Source organism: Numida meleagris, chromosome 1 (genome assembly GCF_002078875.1).
Source record: "Numida meleagris isolate 19003 breed g44 Domestic line chromosome 1, NumMel1.0, whole genome shotgun sequence".
NCBI classification, from domain to species: domain Eukaryota; kingdom Metazoa; phylum Chordata; class Aves; order Galliformes; family Numididae; genus Numida; species Numida meleagris.
In genome coordinates, this window is record NC_034409.1 from 131,574,318 (window position 1) to 131,596,087 (window position 21,770).

Here is a 21,770-nt window from a genome sequence, read left to right on the forward strand (position 1 = left end):
CCTCTGGTTTGAAAATTAAGATTTCATGCTTACTGTTTTAAATAGTTAGGTAAAGGCATTCACCAGACAGTCAATGTTCATATCTGTGTAGGATTTAAGTTAGGGAGGATTTCTTCCCCTGCTGTTTTGTTTAAAACTTACCCCCCCCAAAATGTGCTTGTCTGCATTGTGGTGGAATACTTAGCAGCACAGTTCCTTTCACGTTAATTTCTAGAACTGCCTGTGCAAGTCCACCACGTGAACTAAGCTTCTACTGCCAGAAAAGGTGGGAATTCGCAGAATTCAAGTAATGCTGCCCACTTTCCCCTTCAATCCAGACGTCAAGGCATAGGTTATCAGCTAATTTAAAAACTAAATGTAAAAAGGTAGGAAAAGAGCGAGGGAGAGGAGAGAGATTGTTAGGGATATAGACCTTTAAGCAGCACTTGAGCAAGACAAGTGTGCCTGTTTTTTCTACAGAGTACAGTTGACAAAAAGCGTGCCAGCCATCATGAGAGCAATGGCTTTGCCGGTCGCATTCACCTCTTGCCAGATCTCTTACAGCAAAGCCATTCCTCCTCCACTTCCTCCACCTCCTCTTCCCCATCCTCCAGCCAGCCGACACCCACCATGTCCCCACAGACACCCCAGGACAAGCTAACTACTAATGAGGTATGTCTTACACCACAGCTGGCTGCTTTTGTAGGGTTTTAGCAGCGTTGCCTAGTAGCTAGTTTGCAAAGGAACTCCAGCCAATCTCCCCTGCTTTTTTTTTCTGTCACCTTTGTTCCCACCCCCAAAATAACACATTTCAGTTCTCTGTAAGAAGCCCTTAACTCTAGAGCAGTCCCACGCCAAACTTGCCAATTTACTATTTTTGCTTCCTCTTAGTGAGTCATTAATTGCATGGCGTTTGTTTTAATCTAAACTTGACTGCTGTATTTTCTAGACAATATTCTTTATTTTTTAATTCTGTTTTATTCTGGGAGCAGGCTAATTGTGAGCAGTGTGCCTCCTAAAAATTAGCAGTCAATTTTGGCTTTGTCAGTAGAGGCTGGGCTAGTAACTGCGCACGTATAAAGCTGCTTGTGGAAACTCACCCTTTGGGAGAGGAAGCCACCATGGAGGGATTTTTAAAACTTAACACGTGGGCTTGGGTGAACACATAAGGTGTTACCCAGGAGGGTTTTAAAATCCTTAGGTGTTACTGCTTTGGAATAATGAACGAGGAAAGTGTTTGTGCTCTGAAACGCAGCTATGTTAACGTGCTCTCCACCAGCACTGCTTGTGTCTGTTGGAGAACCAAGGCTTTCCCACTTGCGGAAGCTCCCTCCTGCTGTCCTGGGCTGGCCCCAGGGCAGTGATAGGAGCTGTGCCTTCCTTCAGTCACCAAGAACTGCTAGACAAGCCCAGCCCTTCACATGTGTGTGGCCCCTCGCAGCAGGGGAGATGCACGCTTGTGAACAAAGGTCACTTTTCCCCCCTTAATACTGCCAGCAGTCAGCCAGGAGCCCAGCGTGGCTGCTCTACTCCCACTGGGTGGCCAGCCTGGTATTCAGGGAGAGCCTCTGTGCAAACAAGGGTGGCACAAGGGAGGGAAATTTGGGGAAAGAAGCAGCTGCTTCTCCGTCTAGAGCCATCCTGCCCTGTAGGTATGCAAGTGCTGGGATGGGAGGAATGGATTGCAGTGAGTTGGGTGGGCCCTTGGCAGTGCACATTTTTACCATGGACACAAAAATGCTTCTGAACCCCGTAACAGGAGGGTGGGTGGGAGGGTTTCCTCCTGGAAATTCAGTTAGTGTAATATTTCATTTTCAGCTATGCTTTGTCCGTCTTTGATCTATGTAAAAGCACACTCTTGTTGGTTACAGAGATCAGGTGATGGATCCACAGATATGCTTGTTCCTTCCTTTGATCCGAGCAATAAATATGCAGGGTTCAGTTAACTCAGCCTGGTAGGCGGAGGCAGTGGCAGTGGCTGATGGTGAAGGAGCCTCTTGGTATTTAGCTGTGCAGGGGAGTGATGTGCTCATAAGACCCACTGCTATTTTTTTGTGCAGAGTAGAGGCTTAGAAGGATCAGAGGTTGAAGATTAGTTGTTGATGATGAAGTCTCTAACTATATTTGCATAAGGCTGAGCAAAAAACCCAGTACTGCTTGGTATAACTCACCCACATGCACACCCTTTATATATATATAATACATATATATTTTTACTTGTCCCATTCTGCTTCAGTGTGCAGTCTTGTCACTGTAGTACTAAACTGGCAAGAGTCTTTAAGTTGTTCCATTTCCACTTTTAACAGTTCATTGTTTCACTTGTCTTCTTCCTTTCTTTATGTTTTTTTTCGTGTTTAGACCATATAACTCAGCAAGCACCAGTGATTTTATTCACTACATATTCATAGCTCCATATCACCGTTTGCTACACCTTCCACACTAATGAGCCCCTTTGTTCAATACAGGTTTAATATTTTGGTTTGTCAAATGAAGGTGGAAGAACCTGCTGCAGCTTTCTGGCAAGAGGCTCAGGTTAAACAAAATAGGGAGAGCAAACAGCAGTGAACAGTGAAACATAAACCATCACAGAAGTGAATGCTTGATTGCATATGGTTCTGATTTTGTTGCACAAGCCAAGAGATCGAATTTCAGAACTTATTTCATAACTAGCTCATTTTAGGAGATTATTCATAAATACTGAAGTTGAATATAGAGGGCAGCTTGAAGATAAGGTAGTGGACATACATTTAAGCAGATTTTAAAAAAGGAGGCATTCCCTTGCTTTGTGCCTGATCGTAGGGGCCACTCAAAAAATCTTTGCAAGTAGCTGAGGTGACAGAGATGAAGATTGAGCTAATTGCATTTTGCTGTAACATGTGCAGTGTACACATGTTCAGGTGTGGTGCCTGCAGTGCATTATGTGTCTGTAAAGGAAGTGTAAAAGCTTGGGGAGGCTCTGTAGAGTAATTCTGTAGTGACTTTTGAAATGTTGGTTGTTGTTGTCCTTGCTTTTTGTGTCATTAATATTAATAAAGTTGAAATTTACATTGCAGACTCAGTCCGCTAGTAACACACTCCAGAAACACAAATCTTCCTCCTCCTTTACACCTTTTATAGACCCCAGATTACTGCAGATTTCTCCATCTAGTGGGACAACTGTGACTTCTGTGGGTAAGTAAAATAGCTGAAGACAACAATTGAAAAAGGTTCAGTTACTTCAGTGGCTCTTTAAAGTACTGCGAGTTGTTATCATCATGCTTTTTATTTGCTTTGCAGTGGATTGCATAGTTTTATTTCTTTTTTCCATTTACATTCCTTACAAAAAGAAAGGTTTGCTCAGTATTCTCAGTTATCAATTTGGGTTGTTTGATGTAAGAAATATATGGCCAGAATCTATCACTTAAGGGATACTACACGCACTTTACTTTTCGTTTTTTTCAGTAGGATTTTCTAGTGAAGCAATGAGATCAGAGGCAATAAGGCAAGACCCTACGCGGAAAGGATCAGTTGTCAACGTGAATCCTACAAATACGCGACCACAGAGTGATACCCCCGAGATTCGCAAATACAAGAAAAGATTCAATTCTGAGATACTGTGCGCTGCTTTATGGGGTAAGGAAAACCTGCTCCTCACTTGCCTCTTGCAGTGCTGAAGTGCAGATGTGCCGTTATGGCCTTATGGTCTTTGAGAACATTTCTCTCAAGCCTTAGCTATTTCTTTGCATTTTTTCAATGCTTGTTTACATCTTTTCACTGCAAGAACTGATTGTTTTTGTTATAGTTTTACAACGCGTTGCTTCTGCTTTGATGCATTTTCTTACTTCTATATAAATGCTTCTAATGGTAGGAATGAAGCTCAGACTTCATTCAGCTCTCTCTAACCCCCTCAAGTACATTTCTTACAGCTTTCGGGGAGCTTTGAGGAGCTTGTGGTGATCTTTGCATTGTACACCTGGTGCACCTCAGGTATTCCCTTTGAAAAATAACCCTCTTGGTGCTGATATCACAGCGCTTGATGAAGATGTGTTTCGTAAGATGACTTTCTGCCTCAGTCATCAGTTTATACAGGAAGAGAAGTGTAGGAGGGACACTTTCCAGCGTGAGACTTGGCTTTGTTCCTTTGAAGGTGGTTAGTGGCACAGAGAAGCTGTGAGCTGGGGCATCAGCTGACCCAGCATGTCTGGCATTCTTGTCACAAGGGCTAACTTTTAACAGTGTCAGACATTTAGTCACTATCTATACTGGTAAAAGGCTTAGGGCAGTGCTTGTTGCCTGCTACAATGTGGAACTGCTGCTGCAGTGCCAGGCTGAAAGCTTTTCTCTGCTGGGTAACTTCTCTGCCATGATCTATGGGGTCACCTGAGGTTTTTCATTACCTAGATGTTAAGAGGTGATGCTTGTGTATGTTATGCAGATGTTTATATAGTGTTCTTAGGGTGAACACACTATAAATGCATATGCATGTAATTTCGAAGACTATGAAGAAGAGATTTGGCCAGTCCCCAGAGTCACATGGTGTGTGTATAGGTAGGACAGGGCACTTTTCTTCTTTCCATTTTCACAGCTCTTTGCAAGGATTCAGTCATCTTTTGAGGTTATTTCCAGCTTTTCTTGTTTTTCAGAACAGCATTGTTGACCTTTCCCTATTGCCTGCAAAGCCATGTCAGTTAAATAGCTTTTCTGACACTTTATCCTCTTCCTATCTGCGTTTTTCTTTATTTTCAGAGTTTACTGGTAAGAATGTTTACCCCCGTGCTACTTCTGCATGCATTCATATGAATAATTTTCTGGTAAAACAAGGAAACTTGTGTAAGTGTAAGCTTTCAGACTCTGAGAGGGCAAAGGCAGAGGGAAGTCATATGGGATCGGTAGAGATACTCATAGTTTCTCTGATCTGGCTTGTTTTGCCAATAGCAATTTGTCTTAATGGTTTAATATTTCTTTGATCTATATATCAGACTGTTACGGTGATTTAAAATGTAGGTGTAAAATCTGAGCTGTTTTACAGCTGTAACAAAGCACTTCCTTGTTGAACATTTATTGCTGAACCGAGGGTGGTCCAAGCTTGGTGCACATGCTTATTTCTTGATAAGTTCTAGCTTCCTTTTCCCTTAAGCAAATTAAGTCATTTTATAGTGATGCTTCTTATTAGAAGAGACTTGCTTTGCTTTGTTTTCCTTTACCAGTGCTAATGCCAGTATCTGGTAGATTTCTGGTTGCGTTGTTCTGTGACACTATTTCTTCTAGCACTGAGTGGTGAAAGTTAATGATATGGATGCAGTAGCACAGATTTTTACAGCCAGCCTCTGCAGAGACCCTGTGCCTTTTCAGGAAACATTTCTGTGTTTGAAAAGTCAGAACTGTTTAATCATAGAGTGGAAGTAGAAGAAGAGCTTGACTGGCTGTGAATAAAGACAATGTCTGCATCTTAAAATACAGGCACTGTTTGCCACCAGCATGGTACCTCATTAGTTTCGTCTTGATATAGCTAAGGGAAGGAGTTAGGGATGGGCGCACATGTCAACTCAGAGCAGAAATAACTGTGATGCAGCAGAGGAAGAGGTGAGGGTGGAGGCAGAAGCACTTGAGCCCTGATATGCAAAGAGGGAAAGGGACTGAGAGGCAGCAGTTTGCGTGTAGTTTTGTTTGAACTGTAAAATACACTGAAAAAGAGCAAAAATACATGTCAAAACTGAATCACTTACAGCTTTAGTTGCTCAGTCCTGGAGCTGCAGGAAAGAGGCTGAGTGGTGGGTGCTTCCTTAGGCAGCTTGGTGCACCGTCACCCTGTGCCTCACTCTTCCTGTATCCTTCCTCCACTTACTGATTTGAGGATATGCCCCAGTGTGGAAGATGGGAGATCTGAAATACACCTGAGGGCATGCGGTGGGAGCCAGCAGTTTCAGACCTGTGTAGGGTAGGAGGGCAGGAAGGAGATAGAGAGGGCATCAGTGGGCATGGAGGGTGGCAAGCCTATTCCCAAGATAGGCTCTGTGCTGCTTGGATCTGTGGGCTCTCCTACGTTGGAGGAGGCAGAGAAGCAGCAGCGCAAGTGTGTACAAGGAGAGATGATTGTTTCTGGGGACTACTGGAGCCTTTGAGGTTTCCTTACAGAAATCATAGGATGGCTTGGGTTAGAAGGGACCATAAACATGGCCCAGTTCCATCCCTCTTGCTGTAGGAAGGGCTGCCCCCCCCCAGCTCAGGCTGCCCAGGGTCCCATCCAACCTGGCCTTGAGCACCTCCAAGGATGGGGCACCAAGGCTCCTCTGGGCAGCCTGTGCCAGGGCCTCACCTCCGTCCCAGTAAGCAGTTTCCCCCTAACACCCAATCTAGATCTCCCCTCTTTAGTTTAACACCATTCCCCCTTGTCTTGTCACTATCTGTCCATGTAAAAAGTCGATCCCCCTCCTTGTTTATAAGCTCCCTCTAAGTACTGAAAGGCTGCAGTGGGTCTCCCTGCAGCCTTCCCTTCTCCAGACTAAACAAGCCCAGCTTCTTCAGCTTTTGTTCAGAGGAGAGGTGCTTCAGCCCTCTGACCATCTTTATTGTGCTGGAGGCCCCAGACCTGGATGCCGTGCTCCAGATGGGGCCTCACAAGGGCAGAACATAGGAGGATAATCATCTCCCTCTCCCTGCTGGCCTCATCTCTTTTGATGCGGCCCAGGATACAGTTGGAAGAGGGAAGAGAGAGGAAAATGGAGATGTGTAATGATGTGTGACTCCTCCATGGTCTCTCTCTTCCATCCAGAGACTTTTGAGAGTGCGCCAGCACAATCATCACCTCCTGGCTGTGACTCTGCTCTCCCATAACACCTCGTCCCCCTTAGGAAGCAGTTGGTGCACCATAGAATAGGGTGAATGTGCCCTCCTTTTTGCAGCTCCTCCAGTGTGTGGTAGTTTAGGTGGCTTTCCCACATGCCTTGTAGGTGGGCAATTTGGGTGAGTAATGCTCTTCCTCAATGCTGTGAGAAGGCATATCATTGCTATAGATGCAGGCTGTATTGAGATGCAGATTCCCGTGGGTCACATGCTGCATTAGAAAGGTCTTGTTATGTGTTCAGTTGCTGTATGACCATTGGCACCCATATAGGTATATCCAGGGATTAATTGTCCATCTAGAGATTAAAGCACTAAGTGATATAATTGATTATCTTGTGTGAGTTTCTCTTTTATTATTTCATTATTTTAATATGTGTAAAGATAACAAGTTTTACATTGAGATTGCAACTGAGAAGTCTAATGGAAATCAAACTATCCATGTGGTTTGCTTTCCATTCCCTGTGCTGTATTTGACCCATCTCTGCACAGTTTCTGGGCTGTGGGACTAGAACGCTATAATAATTATTGAAAGTGGTTATTAAATTTAAAAGTAGTTATTTATTAATAGATTTTAAAGCCTTTTGATGTAATACATGTGTGTATATATATATACATATACACTAAAAGAATGCAGTTGGTTTTAAATATTAAAGTTCCGTGTACTCTTGAAAAGGTTTCCAGTGGATGTGTGGACCTTTGTAAAAAGAAGCTGGCCTGTCTTTTTCATTTGTAGTTGCTTGACCTGTAGGAGAAACTGATGGAAACTCAGTGTAATTTCTCTGGATTTAACATTCAGATGGAAAAGGTTGTTGGGAAGATGAGGACCAACCCTTGTGCCTGTCCCTTTACCAGGAGAGCTGTACTACAGTCCAGTCCTCCCAATAGCTACCAAGCTCCTGCCAGTGTTTTTTTTCTGTCCATACCTGCAGCATCCTGTTACCAGCCCCCTAATCAAGAGTTAACACATCCTTCAGAGTATATAATCTTGGGTATTATGTCATGCCTCACCCCCTATCTCCAGTGTTAGTGTGACTTTTTGTTTGGGAACAGATGTTCCATAAAGTTCCCCATGGTATTGCAGTCTCTCACTCTCTTGCACACTGTAATTTGGTGTCAGCTGTCACCGAGTGCAGGTAACGTACAGTAACTTGAGATCATTCAGGTGTGGTTAGACTTGCTCAAGACAAGGCAGTTGCTATGTAAAGACATAATTTCATCAGAGCATGTGGAAAATCTGTCTACTAACTTGGATCTCTTTTTATTTCATCTAGGAGTGAACTTGTTAGTGGGCACAGAAAGTGGTCTGATGCTGCTAGACAGAAGTGGTCAGGGGAAAGTTTATCCGCTCATCAATCGAAGAAGATTCCAGCAAATGGATGTACTTGAAGGGCTAAATGTCTTGGTGACAATTTCTGGTAAAGTTAACTGTTCTATGTGATTTTTCCTCCATCTGGTATGGCATGGCAAAAGCTTTTCTTGGCAGCCTGTGTGTTGAGGGGGAAAGTCTTGACTTGAATGAAATCAGTGGGTTTTCCATCATTTCGCCTCTCTTGAATCTGCAATTTGTTTCTGTGAGTGAATCATTTTCCCCATAGTACCCTGTGCATGCTTGCCCCCTGTCCTTCCTCTTTCTAAAATGTTTATAGGTTTGGAGGAAAACGTTCTTTTGTCAGAGCTGTATGTTAATGTTTGTGAAGTTTGTAGAAGTGACATTTTTCCCCTCTGCTGCAGTTACTTGCAATGTGGCCTCTTTCTAACCAAAACATTATTTGCTTCTGGGGTTTAAAGACATCTTGTGTATCTAAATATGTAGAATGAGAAATGTTCTTGCAAAGTAGAGAAATAAGAATAGTGAGAAATGCTCTTGCAAAGTAGAGAATTAAGAATAATGAGAGAGAGAGAACAAGAGAGAGAATGTATTTGTGTCTAACGGGGTGTGGGGAGTACAATAAATGCACAATGTGGAAATTGCCAATGTGAGGAGGCAGCTTGATGCACTTTTTGGCCTTTCCTCTCACTGGATGCCACTGCAGACGACTCAGCAATGAGAGATGAAGGGAGGTGGTGATTGTTGTGTTTGTTTTGTGTGCACTGATGGAAAATGTGTTTTATAAAGCTCGAGGTTCCAGACTCCTTGGCTCCAGAGAGTTATTGCATAAGGTTATTCTGCCATTAAGTAACTTGATGTGGTGCACTGTTAATCTTTCTTCACAGGTGGTGTTCAGCCATTTACTTCATTTTTGGTTTGGTTTGTTTGGGAAATCAGTCTTTTCTATGCTGTGCTATTGAGAGAGAGAATGTTAAATGACATTTCACACAGTGGTCCATGTTATTCATTGGAGCCACTAAAAATTGTGTTGATGCTTCAAAGCTCATCTTACCCTGCTGGAGTCTCTCTCAACTCTTGTACAAAAGGACGCGCACCTAGACCATGCGTTAGATGTATTACACTAATACAGCTGAATAGAGCCATGCCCATGTTGGTGTTGTCATGCTTAATTCTCAGCTCCAGCTATGCTGGAGTTTAAAAAGAGTTTTTAAAAAGAAAAGTGGAATCAAGGAGTGTTTACAAAAAGCAAACTCTTGTGTGTCCACAGTATGTTAAAAATATAAGCTCCTTGAAAAGCATCATTTGATAGTTTATTCTATAGTAGACCTTATGAACAAAAATACTGTATAATTGAACTTGTTCAAAATCTGTTGATTTGAAGCATACCCTACACAAACGTAAGTGTCTGTGATTAAATCTTGTGTGTAATTGTTCTAGGTTTATTTATGTTTGTGTCAGTCACGATCTGAGAACCCTGACACATCCGTTTTCTTTGTTTCCTTCAGAACTATTGCTTCCTCTGTTGAGACACGCTACATTAACCCTTAAGAAATTGACTGATCTTTGTTTTATGCCTTTGTCTCTGCCCCATATCCTGCATTTTATGGGAGGATAGTGAAGTACAAGGCGAGAAAGAAGCATTTCTGCTCAATCTACATATCTCCCAGACATATGTCCCTCTGATTTTTCAGGAATCAATGTGTTTATGATGGTGATATTAGAGATATGTCACCACACTGTGAAAAATTGCAGTGCACTAGGGTTTTGAGGGGATTGTCACCTAAAATTTGCTTTTAATGTACACTCTTTTTGAGTTTGAAAACATGAAACCAATTGTTCCTGCAATATAGTTCTCAAATTCAGTACTTACCTTGACAAGAAAGCTTTTGGTACTGAGCTACTACAGCTGGTACAAGAAAGCTGCAGGTCAAAGCAGGGTAGCTGAACAGTTCTTCACCTCATACTGTTGGGAGGCAAAAACGTAGTTTTGGATGCTCAGGTAATATACAATGCTGAGAGTCATAAAAGTGCTGGAACAGAGACCAATGATTTGCATACAGAACATGCAACATGCTCCATGTGTGGCTCCCTGAGAGTTTGTAAGCACAACTGGCTGATCTTGGCACTCGGGAATGTAGGAAAGGATGACAGTGTAGAAGAACTGGTTGGAATCTGCATGCTTGGTAATTAAAAACCACACAACAGTAAAAACAAAAACTCAATATAGGAAGGGAGGCTTTGCATTTGAAATGATGTATGTGGGAGAACCAGAGCTGGGAGTTCTCAGAGTCAGTACTCAGCTTATTTAAAGGCTGGAGCAGAGTTTTCCTTCTTATTTCATGGCCATAACAGTTAGACGAGGGGAAAAAAAAAGTTCCAGATATTTGAGAGCTGATTAAATTGAGTGGTGCAGATTTACAAGCAAAAGGATCTAATCTCCCTCTCCAATATGAGTATTAAATGCAGCGTAACTTGAAATACATGCATAACTATGTTTATTTAGCTGACCAGTTGCACTCTTTTCATGTCAGCCTGCTGGAACGCTGAGGAATTTCCTGTCCTGTGACTTTCCTTGTGGTCTAGACTCTAAAACACAATGGGAACACACTCCAGATATTTTTCTGTTGTTGTTTTGAAAAATGTTTCCAGCTAGAGAGAAATACCCTGCTGCTCATCATGTGAACTGGAAAAAAAAGATAGCCATGTGCTGGGAAATTCCCCTGTGTACTGTTTGGTCTGAGTCTTAAGGTTTACTAAGCTATGGGGAAGCTAAAGCCATAGAAATAACTAGGAGATAATTTGTTCTCCTAATCGGCTGGAACTTGTGATAGTTGTGTCCTGTGAGCTCTTCCTTGCCCAGAAGCACAGTGCTTTCTAGTTTGGACTCTGTTCCCTATTCCAGTTTTTCTAAAAGGACCTCTGTTGCTGTCATTTGCAGGATTTTCATGGGAGGACCTTACTTAGGTCAGAAGTGGAACTTGTGGGAATACTGCTCTGGTCCCATTTCCAGATCTCTAAGAGCTATGACAGCAGTGGGACTTCATCCCTTTGTCAAATTTGATAAATATGAAGTCAGACAATAAATCATATGTTCCCTTACTGCCAAATGAGCCGTCACATTTGTAGTAGGGATAAACAAACGTCTGCATGATGTAGCTTCCCATTCTGCTGGGTGCCATCGAAGCAAGAGAGGCTTTTAAAATTAAGGAACAGGTCCAGTAGTTGAAAACAGATCTCCAGTTCCTCTTTAAGCTCAGTGAACAGATTTTCACTTTGTAACTGCCTCTTCTTTTCCCCGTGCCCTTCTCCACCGAAGTTATCCTAAAGAAGATTTTTCAGACTGTGTTTCTTTTATAAGGGAAAAGCTGGAGTCAATGGCACAGCCTGTTTGCAAGCTGTGCATCTGCATGTGCTGCCCCAGCCTTTCCAGCTGCTTTTCCTGAGGAGCCTGGCTGTGTCAGGCTCTAGATTCCAGCCAAGCACAGCAGGATGCTCTCAATGCTCCAACTTCATGTCCTGCTGTAACCTGTATCCCCTTATGCCATGTGCTCATCCTTATCAGCTGCTGGAGCACTGGCATGGAGCTACTCCACCGACAAGTTGGGACCCTGTGTGCGTTTCTTATTTCTTTTCCTTGCACAGAGACTTCATAGAGACTTCGATAGTGGCTCCTCATCAGAGCAGAGGCTATGCTATATTGGCCATGAGTTATTAAAGAATCAAAGAACCATAGAATGGTTTGGGTTGGAAGGGACATTAAACACCATCCAGTTCCAACCCCTTGCTATGGGCAGAGTTGCCACTCACTAGATCAGGTTGTCCAAGGCCCGATCCAACCTGGCCTTCTCTGGACAGCCTGTGCCAGTTCCTCACCGCCCTCTGAGTAAAGAATTTTTTCTGAACAGCTAACCTAAATTTCCCCTCTTCTAGTTTAAAGCCATTCCCCCTTGTCCTGTCGCCATCAGACCATGTGAAAAGTTTCTCTGCCTTTGACATACGAGCTCCCTTCAAGTACTGAAAGGCCACAGTGAAGTCTCCCCAGAAGCAAAAAGAGCTGCTGATAAAGTCAGTTGTGAGCCTTGCTCTTCATTTGCGGCCTTCTCATATTGCAAGCTAGATTCTGGGCTGTGTACTGTACTGTTCAGTGCTGTTGTAAAGTGGTTAAATGCTGGAATGGTTTAGCACTGTTCTTGGTATACTTTTCCACCAGTCGAATGGTAAACAGCCTTAGTAAAAACTTGATCAGTTTGCATCTGAGGATGGTGTAAGTGATGGAAATGTCCTGGTTGCTAACTGTGCAGAAGTTGTAACATATATTTCCTCACCGTATTCTTCTTTTCTGTTTCTTCCTCCTTTCAAACCAGTCGTACTCTCTTCTGCTTGTGCAGATAATTTGGAGCCTCCAATTCTACCCTACTGCTCTTGTAAAGCTTTGTGCAAATAAGAGCTGTTGTGATTCAGCTGTTGCCTCAGTGCAGGAATCTGCCATTTTTGTTGCGGGGTTGTAACCCTGTTCAAGTAGAAGATTATTTTGTCCTATGAACCAGGCATCCAAGGAGTTTGTCATTTTGTGTTCATGTGGTATTAACATGCATCTTTGTCACTGATTATCAGGAAAGTGTCTCTTTGGGTGGAGTCTGGAGTGAAGCTTGTATGGACATAAGTACTGCAGGAGATCTCAGTGTATGCAACAGTTTCTCCTTCACTGTTCTTTTGGCTTCTTCTGTGGGGCTTTCTGTTTGTCAGGGCAGAGTTTTTTAGCACTTATCTTCCTCTGGAGATAAACCATTATTTCTCGTTTTGTGGCTAGGTAAGAAGAACAAGTTGCGAGTTTACTATTTGTCCTGGTTAAGAAATAAAATCCTTCACAATGATCCCGAAGTAGAAAAGAAACAGGGTTGGACAACAGTGGGTGACTTGGAAGGCTGTGTGCACTATAAAGTTGGTAAGTAACAAATGAATTTATCAAACCGTGGAATAAGAGCTGGCTGAGAAAGAGAACTGCAGTGCATGTAGTTGCTAGGTTTAAGATGTGCTTCTGACTATCTTCGTTATGCCTAAGGACAAACTTTTCTGTTGAAGTGTCAGAATAGATGGCAAGCTATTGGGTTAAACCAGATATGTGATGCTCAGCTGTGAACTGGCGCAGGCACAGATCCTCCATCTGTCTTCTTTTCGTGGTGGATGCAACTTCCAGAAGAAGGCTAATAGGGACAGTAGGGGCTGGTGGCATTTCACCACCTCTGTTAAACCCTTGAGGTGACCAAGGGATTCTTGTCAACCAGAGGCTGCTCTCTCTACCAACAGGTTTCCCTGCTGTTTTACCATGCTGAAATCAAATTCTGGAATGGAGTGAAAAACATCTCATTTTTAATGTGGATTTTAAGACTAGTGGAAAAAAAAAAAAAGTGCGTGGGAGGAAAAAGCAAGCCCAGCTAGTGCACGAGCTTTGGGGAGGCATCTGAGAACAGAAGCATATGTTTAACTTCAGGATGATTCATTGATTCCCTTTAGCTCATGAACTTTCCCAATGCTGTCTCAGATCCACTGCAGAACAGTTATGGGATTGCAGGGATGAAGTGTGTTTTCACTAGGCAGGCGCCTTTTGAGTGCCCTTAAGTTGCTTGAATGGATTTGGCTGTAGAAGCTTCTACCACAGCTAGTCAAAGACATGTCACATTTTTGCCATGTGCAGTGAGCCTGCTGCCCTGCAGGTGGGGATATGAACTAAGAGCTCTTTCTCATGCTTCAGTGTCGCGATGCATCTTAATGGACCCTGGGTGTTGCATTTGGTTTGGTTTTCTCCTAAGAGCCAGTGCAGTTCGTTTCAAGCTGTGTCAGTCAGTGTAGAGCAGCAGCGGTCAGACTAAGCTGTTTCTTTCTGTCATGCACGCACTCTTGCAGAAGAGCATAATCAATAACTGTTGCAGTAAGTGACTGCTGAACCTTGAGCTTGACCCCAAAAACAATTAATAATGTCCTTCTCTGGTGTCATACCCCAGGGTGTCAGAAGCATAATGAAGTGGCCTGTTAACAATGCATTAACAGCTATTGAAAGGAGGCTTTCCAGTAGGGAAGCGTGAGAAACAAAGAGCATTGTGTTCCAGATGAAGGGCGATTTGTTGCAGCCTGGCACTGAACTTCCCTCTGAACCAAAAACGTACAGTAGACTTCTTCAGGTAGTGAGAGGCCCCTTTGGCAGCTGTGCCTCAGTTCCCAAGAAGGATGAGCCCTGTGAATAGTTGTGCCTACAGTCTGGAGGTTGCCAGCGAGGCAGCTGGCACTGGTTGTTTCCTTGTCTCTTTGATGCAGTGGCGTTTCAGACATCAAGCTGAAGTGGTATTTATGGATCTCAGTTGCTTCAGGCAACTTTTGGTTCCTCTCAATGATAAACTGCTCTTTTGAAACTCACGACTTGGGTGAATTCCCAGATAGCACCCAGAGCAAAGAGTGAAGATTATCAAAGGTTCCCTTTCACAGATAAGGTGGTTTTGTTCAACATCCCCTTCTTCCCCAAGAAAATATTCCAAGAAGTCTTGCAAGCCAGACAAGACTGAACAAAAACTCTATTTTTCCATCGGTTCAGCTGTAGAGGTTGAGAGGCTTTTTTTGTCTGCTGGAGTGTCAAGTCTTCTAACACTTAAAGCTCAGTATTCTTGCTTCCCTGCAGAATAAAAGGGGGAGCAAGTAATAGCTTTGTCTCCCTACTGCCCACCAAGAGATAGCAACTACAGGCTTTTACAGTAGGTAAGATATCTGAATGCAGATGGCAGCTGTAAATGCAGATCCAGCCACTCTACTTGAATGGCAATTTCTAAATGTCCAGTTCCCTCCTAAAAAAGATAAAATAAATTAGTAGTAAACTGAGCTTTTTGAGATGGTTACGTTTGAGAATTTGCAAATCAGTTATGTCATGACCTATGTTAATTCTGATCAATTCTGATCAATTTATTTTTCAAGCCTTTGGAGTAGTACTTCCTTGTAGCATTTTGTGGCTGAAATGCTACAATTGTTGCATTTGTCAAATGAGGAAAAAAAGGAAAAGATTGCAAAATTTTGTTTCTGAACTGTCCCCAAGAAACTCCTGACTCCTTTTAACGCCTCTATAAACTTTTCCATTCCTTAGGCAGAAGGTAAAATTTGTCACCAGAATTGTCACTAAGGTGACTTGAGCTCATGTTTTACTTTAGTATTAGAGATAAGGTTGTACTGCATTCGGTCAGCTGCCTGTTTCCTTTAAACTGTCATCTGAGGAAGAGCTGTTTGGCAGCCACCAAGTCATTTTCTGTGAAGTTTTTGGTAACAGTTTTTCTTTTTGGCAGTAAACAACAAAAGAAGTTGCCTTTTGTTTTTGAAATGGACTTGTTCCTTGACTTTTCACTTCAGTTCCCTTTTTACCCTCCTTTTCTCTGGGGAATTTTTCCATCAGCTCAGAATGCCACTGCTGGTGCTGTAGTTGTGGCTGCCAATAAACTCTACCACAGTCATTGGCTTCTTTTGTTGGAAACATCCCTGCCTGAAAACTGATTTCTTGATGAGCTTGCATAGTCTAATGTGGAAAGAAAAGTGTAAATAAGTGTGTACTGGCTAGGTAATTGAAAGCGTGATGACAGGTTCAGTTACTGACAAGAGTAACAATTTTTGTGGTATAAATGTGTCAAAATACTTAGCTGCTTAGAATTAGCAATTCTAAAAAGAAGCATTACTAAAAACCTTCAAATATATGTAAGTATGAAGAAATATTGTCATTTTCTGATTACTGAATTAATTTTTGTTTTGGTTTAATTTCAGTAAAATATGAAAGAATCAAATTCTTGGTAATTGCATTGAAGAGTTCTGTGGAAGTCTATGCATGGGCGCCAAAGCCATACCACAAATTCATGGCCTTTAAGGTAACAGTATATTTCAGCCATCTGTTGGATTTTCACATATTGAGTTACAGTTAACCCTTTTACAAAAGTGGTCTGACGTTTTGTCGTGGCTGTGGTACAGGTTCTTTGGTAAATCTGCCTTGAATTTTTTTATTATATTTTCATTTATGGATGCAGGAGGATTGGCTCTGAGAGGCAGTATACCTGGAATGCTGAATTGTAACCAAGCATAAATGAAAGATTGAAATGACACAGTATCACAGTAGTTTGTATCCTCACTATAAATAAAACATGAAGCCAAGAGAAGTGAGCTGAGTCTAAGCATCTTAATGTGAGCAGAAGATGTCTTTAGATTATGCTCAGCTTTGTTATATTTTGCATACAGCAAGAATGGAGTTAGCTGCCTTGGTGTAATTACCAAACTGATTTGCAGACAGTCAGTTACTGCCGGTTCTGCAGATTGAAGTAAACGCTACAGGAGTATCAAATTGCTTTCCCAAAAGTTCAGGGCAGTTCTTACTGAAAACAAACAGACCAACAAAAGTAAACCCCAGGGAAAAGAGTGTATACTATTGCATGATTGAAATGCAGCAGGGTGCTGAGCGCTCTCTCCTTGTCAGTGGAAGATGTTAGCCCCTAACTGCTCTTGTGGATGGAGGCCGAAGGCATGCTGGAGGAATAGACTCCTCAAGTGTGCATTAACAGCATACTTTTATAAAACCTGTTGAGGTTCTAAACAGTAAAGCAAATCTCACTGATTGTTGTCTTGCAGTCGTTTGGTGAATTGGTACATAAGCCATTGCTGGTGGATCTAACTGTAGAAGAGGGTCAGAGACTAAAAGTCATTTATGGCTCCTGTGCTGGCTTCCATGCTGTTGATGTGGATTCGGGATCAGTCTACGATATTTATCTACCAACACATGTAAGAGTTCTTCCTGGGGTGGGAGGGGGGTTTCTTTCCTTCTGGTTTTCCCCTTCCTTCTTTTTCTCAGATGACTAATGTGTCAGGCCATCCCTGTAGACAATAGGAGCAGGTGGAGGGGCACAAACAAACGTGGCTTAGGGCCTTCAGCGTTGCCCTCTGTCCTGTCCTCGGGGTCAATGAATCTCCTTGCCTGGGAGCTGCCTGCTCAGATCTGGATTTCAGGGATGATATCTAGACAGCTGAGTGCATAGCAAATGGTCGTCTGCAGGGAAGGTGGTAGTATGAATGATATGACTGCCCTCTGATGATATTCAGCAGGCTTGGCAAAAGCCAGGTGGCTTCATCTCTGCCCCTGGAAACAAATGGGCACTCCTACAGAGAAGTTCATCTTTCCTGTATTTAGATGTCTGCTTTAAGATGAAAGAATTTGTTCCCTGAAGGTTTCTAATTATTTGTTGTTGCTGTGTAGGGTGTCTTAAGTTGGGGGGAGAGTTGGCATTTCTAGTGTGCATCCTTGATCTGCTATCAGACAAAAATCAAAACTTACCCAGGCCATTCTCCCAGCACAAGCTCTTCAGTATTAAAGTTAAAAAAAAAAAAAAAAAAAAAAAGACTTGTCCTCCCTTCTGTCTCTTTAGATCCAGAGCAGTATCCAACCTCACGCAATCATAATTCTCCCAAATACGGATGGAATGGAGCTGCTGGTCTGCTATGAGGATGAAGGAGTTTACGTGAACACATATGGAAGGATCACCAAGGATGTGGTTCTGCAGTGGGGAGAAATGCCAACTTCAGTTGGTAAGTGCCCTGAGAGAATCAAATGTAACATGCCGTAAGAGAGCGTGAGTGAGTACATGTGGGCCGAAGGAAAATGCATCAGGTGAGACCTCAGATTCAGAAGCGGCAATGCTGTAGTATTGCTGAAAAAGAGCTGTGCAAAGTTCAGAGGAATCGTATGAATCCGTTTCATGTTGAGTTTTTTCAAACAAAATCCAAGCAAACGTGTTGTGGACTTCAGGAGTACAAAACTCCTTTATCATACAACACGTTCTTTGCAGGGCATTACAGATTTTTTCCTAGACAACAACAAAATTATGAAAACCATTAATTATAAATATATGTAAGGTGGCACACAGGATATTATTACAGGTAACTATGTTCATAACAGTGTATCTGATCTGATGGGTTTATTTTAATTCATCTGCAGATTGCTTATGTATCTTTGCATGATAGTATAATTGCCTGTTGGTATAGGTGCTCTTGCTGCCTGTGCTGCCTTATTTCAGTGCTGAGCATGGCATGGGCTGTGGTTACACCTTTGTTTTGTTGCGCAAACACATTGAGTTTGCTTGTTTTGGAATGGATGCATGTATCAATAGGTTACTGCTCAGTTTGCCACTGCTGTTAGAGCAACGTGAACAGTAATGGACAAGGAAATTTAAAGAAGTTTTGTGCGTGGCATGTTCACTTTGCTGCGGTTAACTCTTGACTAGATCTGAAAGCAAGCAGAATGTATCAACTGGCAAATTGTAGAGCCCTGGGGACTGGAGTGGCTGTGAAGTAAATGGCACTGAGGTAGTTGATACCATCAGAATATTTCATCTGACAATTCTAATAAAATGTTTGGCTCAGTTATCACTCGTGACATATGTAAAAATATTCCAGCACAATGGTATATGTGTTGGTATAGACGTGTGTTGTACTGTAGCAGATAATTTGGTTTAATTTCACTAAAAAATAATCTGAAAAAAATAACAAATGGGAAAGTATTACGAAGTTAAATCTTTTTAAATTTTCCTTCTTAAGATCTGTTGTGCTTTTTTTTTTTTTCTATTCAGTATGCATACAAATCAGAGGCAACAGCTTATTCTTCACTAAGTTCCCATATGTTATTTTTGGCAGCGTTGCTAAGACTATCCATCAAATTGCTGTTTGAATATACCTTTTCATCATGCTGGTGCCTTTCTCCTTCATTCAGTTTTTAACACTATCAGGAACAGATTTTTTCCTCGTGCCAGTACTAATCTGTTTCCCCCAGTGATACCCTAAGGAATAAATGCTCGTTTTTAATTTATTTGTGTGCGAAGGAAAGCAGAAGGACAAATAATAGTACTTCCACTTGGAGAGCTTAATATGAACCTTTTTTTAAAATATGCAGAGTACTTGGCAGGCCAGCTGGCTTTCTCGGGAAGGAAAGCAGATTTTTGATGTATTATTCCTATTAAAGGCGGCTAACTGATTTTTTTTTTTCCTAATTTTCCCATTCTGTCTCCTTTTCTTTTGCCAACAAACTCCTTCAAAGCAAGGAAACGACACTGTAAGACGCTGAAATGATGCTGGGGATGTTCCGGAGCGGATAGGCTTTGTCTGTTTAAACTTTGAGTTCTGTTTTCTCCTTGTCAACACCTAATTAACCTGTCTCCTTGCCAAACTTGGGAGGAAAAATCTGTGTAAAACTCAGTGTTCCTTCCATTTAATTGAAGGTTGGAAAGCTTCTATTGTGTCATAAGTGCTCAGGCACAAAATACATTACTAACATGGATAGCTCATGTGGTAATAAAAGAAAAAAAAAGATATTTTAGGGCATTGTGAAAATGCTGAAGACTGAAATAGCACTCTGAGCATTTGTGTGTTTTTACAATATGTACATGCAGGTCATTTTTAATTACAGTGTTTAAATATATTCCTTTGCTTTTTTAAAAAGTTACTCTGTGTTGCCCTCTACCTGTCCTAACGGGCTATGTTGCGCTGTGTTTTCTCTCCGCAGCATATATCCGATCCAATCAGATTATGGGCTGGGGAGAAAAAGCGATTGAAATACGATCGGTAGAAACTGGACACTTGGACGGTGTGTTCATGCACAAAAGGGCACAAAGACTCAAGTTCTTATGTGAACGCAATGACAAGGTATTACCCACCCCCGTCCTTGTTTCTTGCCAAGATGATAAACGTGTACTTGAAGCAGGTGCTTGCAGTGAGCTGACCCCAACCAGCAGCCAAATGCTCCCTTCTCATGTGGAATGGGGAGAAAATAAAAGGAATGTGAAAAGACTCAAGATAAAGGCAGCTTAATAAGGAAAGCAAAAGCTTGGCTGTGCAAGCCAGGCATGATGAGGAATCCATCAGCTTCTTCCCACATCACAGTGACGTCCCCGTTCCACCCCCTTTTCAAGGTTTTCTTGCCAAGCATGCTTTCATACAGTATGGGATATCTCTTTGGTCACTTGGGGTCCATCATCCAGGTGTTGTCCTCTCCCAGCCTCTGGGGGCGAGGGCGCTGGTAAGATAGCCTTGATGCTATGCAAGCACTGTTTGTCAGCAGCCAAAACGCCGGTGTGTTAGCAGTGCTGTTTTAGCCATAAGTGCAAAGCCCAGTACTGTATAGGCTGCTACGAAGAAAGTCAGCTCAATCTCAGCCAGACCCAGTACAGAACTGTAATGGCACTGTAGATGTCACAGGCAGCAAAGATAAAGAGAAGTCTCTGCTTCCTTACCTGTTGAATTTCTGTGTCTTTTCTTCACAGGTTTTCTTTGCCTCTGTACGGTCGGGTGGAAGCAGTCAAGTTTATTTCATGACCCTTGGCAGGACTTCTCTTCTGAGCTGGTAGAAGCAGTGGGCTTTGGCGAGGAATTGCTGACATCCAGAGTCTGAGATCTTCATAACTCGGAATTATTTTCAACTGGAGTACAGACCTGCACTAATGCAGCGCTCTGTGTAAATGTGTGTGCAGGCATCACTGGTGTTAGGTTTCTTTTTGTTTTTCAACTGAGGCTGCGAGGCAGCTGGTGCTGTAAAGATATCGCCATCAGGTGCTACAACGTCTTTGAGGTTTGGGATCACGCTAGAAAGCTACAGGTCTTTTTTTGCCTTCAGCTCCAGGATTCCTAGGCTTTGAAGGACTCTGTTTGTTAGTGTTAAAACAGAGGGGGGGGGAAATGGAAAACAAAACAGACTTACCATGAATATGCTGTTGAGTGGACAGGAGGCAGGCAAGAGAAGGTGAGAAGTGGTGTAGAGAGTCAGAAAGGCTGAAACAGAAGGGCAGATCTAGTCTATCTAGTAATGTTAACAATGTATTTAATTGACATTTCTTTTTTGTAATGTGACAATATGTGGACAAAGAGGAAGGTGCAGGTTTTAAGAAGTTAATATTTATAAAATGTGAAAGACACAGTGACTAGGATAACTTCTTCTTGGGGACAGGGAGGGTGGGAAGGGGTCGGGGTGGAATTATTGTTTTTTTTTTTTGTTTCTGCAGTTTTATTTTGGCCTGGCCAATAACTTTAGTCATTTTCTGTGTACCAGGTATTGCCTGAAACATGTGCAGATGATTAAAAAAAAGAAAGGAAAAAGGAAAAAAAAAAAAAAAAGGAAAAAAACAGAAAAAAAAAATAGTAAAAAAATATAAATTTTCATAGTGATTCTGTTTTGGAACTTTGCCTATAACTATGAATGTTGTTCCTCTGCCTCAGTTAAAGGTTTAATTTTTGTTTAAACCTAGAAGTGCAACAGCAGTTTTACCACAGTCTGCGCTCGCAGAACTAAAAAAAAAAAAAAAAAAAAAAGAAATAAAATCCAAACTACATATGTTTATTTTTTGTGCCTACCTCATTGTTTTTAATGCGTAAAATAAAAGAGGTGGTTTAGTTTATACATTTGTAGATGAAAACCATTAATGTCTAATTTAATCTTAATACCAAAACTACCAGATTGAAAGGTTTCTGACTGTTATCGTGTAGCAAGTTTCAGCAGGAGGAGAGAGTGGGCCGTTGGGGCAATAGTGGTAGCGTTATGGCAGTGAGACACTGATTAATGTAATTTGCTGACTAAATTTGGAAAGCA

General features: G+C 42.1%; 1 protein-coding gene across 11 annotated transcripts in view; it reads left to right on the forward strand.

The window, feature by feature from the left end:
• Positions 1-21,320, forward strand: part of MAP4K4 (mitogen-activated protein kinase kinase kinase kinase 4) — a 149,898-nt gene extending 128,578 nt beyond the window's left edge. For 6 of the 11 annotated variants that reach the window (XM_021413551.1, XM_021413570.1, XM_021413586.1 and 3 more), the window contains 10 exons: positions 460-651; positions 3,033-3,150; positions 3,421-3,591; positions 8,073-8,216; positions 12,942-13,076; positions 15,923-16,023; positions 16,775-16,924; positions 17,566-17,725; positions 19,695-19,834; positions 20,452-21,320. In XM_021413551.1, the coding sequence (XP_021269226.1) occupies positions 460-651; positions 3,033-3,150; positions 3,421-3,591; positions 8,073-8,216; positions 12,942-13,076; positions 15,923-16,023; positions 16,775-16,924; positions 17,566-17,725; positions 19,695-19,834; positions 20,452-20,535 (1,395 nt within the window). In that variant the 3' untranslated portion in view covers positions 20,536-21,320. The remainder of the gene's footprint in view (positions 1-459; positions 652-3,032; positions 3,151-3,420; positions 3,592-8,072; positions 8,217-12,941; positions 13,077-15,922; positions 16,024-16,774; positions 16,925-17,565; positions 17,726-19,694; positions 19,835-20,451) is intronic. The other 5 variants (XM_021413595.1, XM_021413631.1, XM_021413640.1 and 2 more) reach the window with 3 other exon arrangements.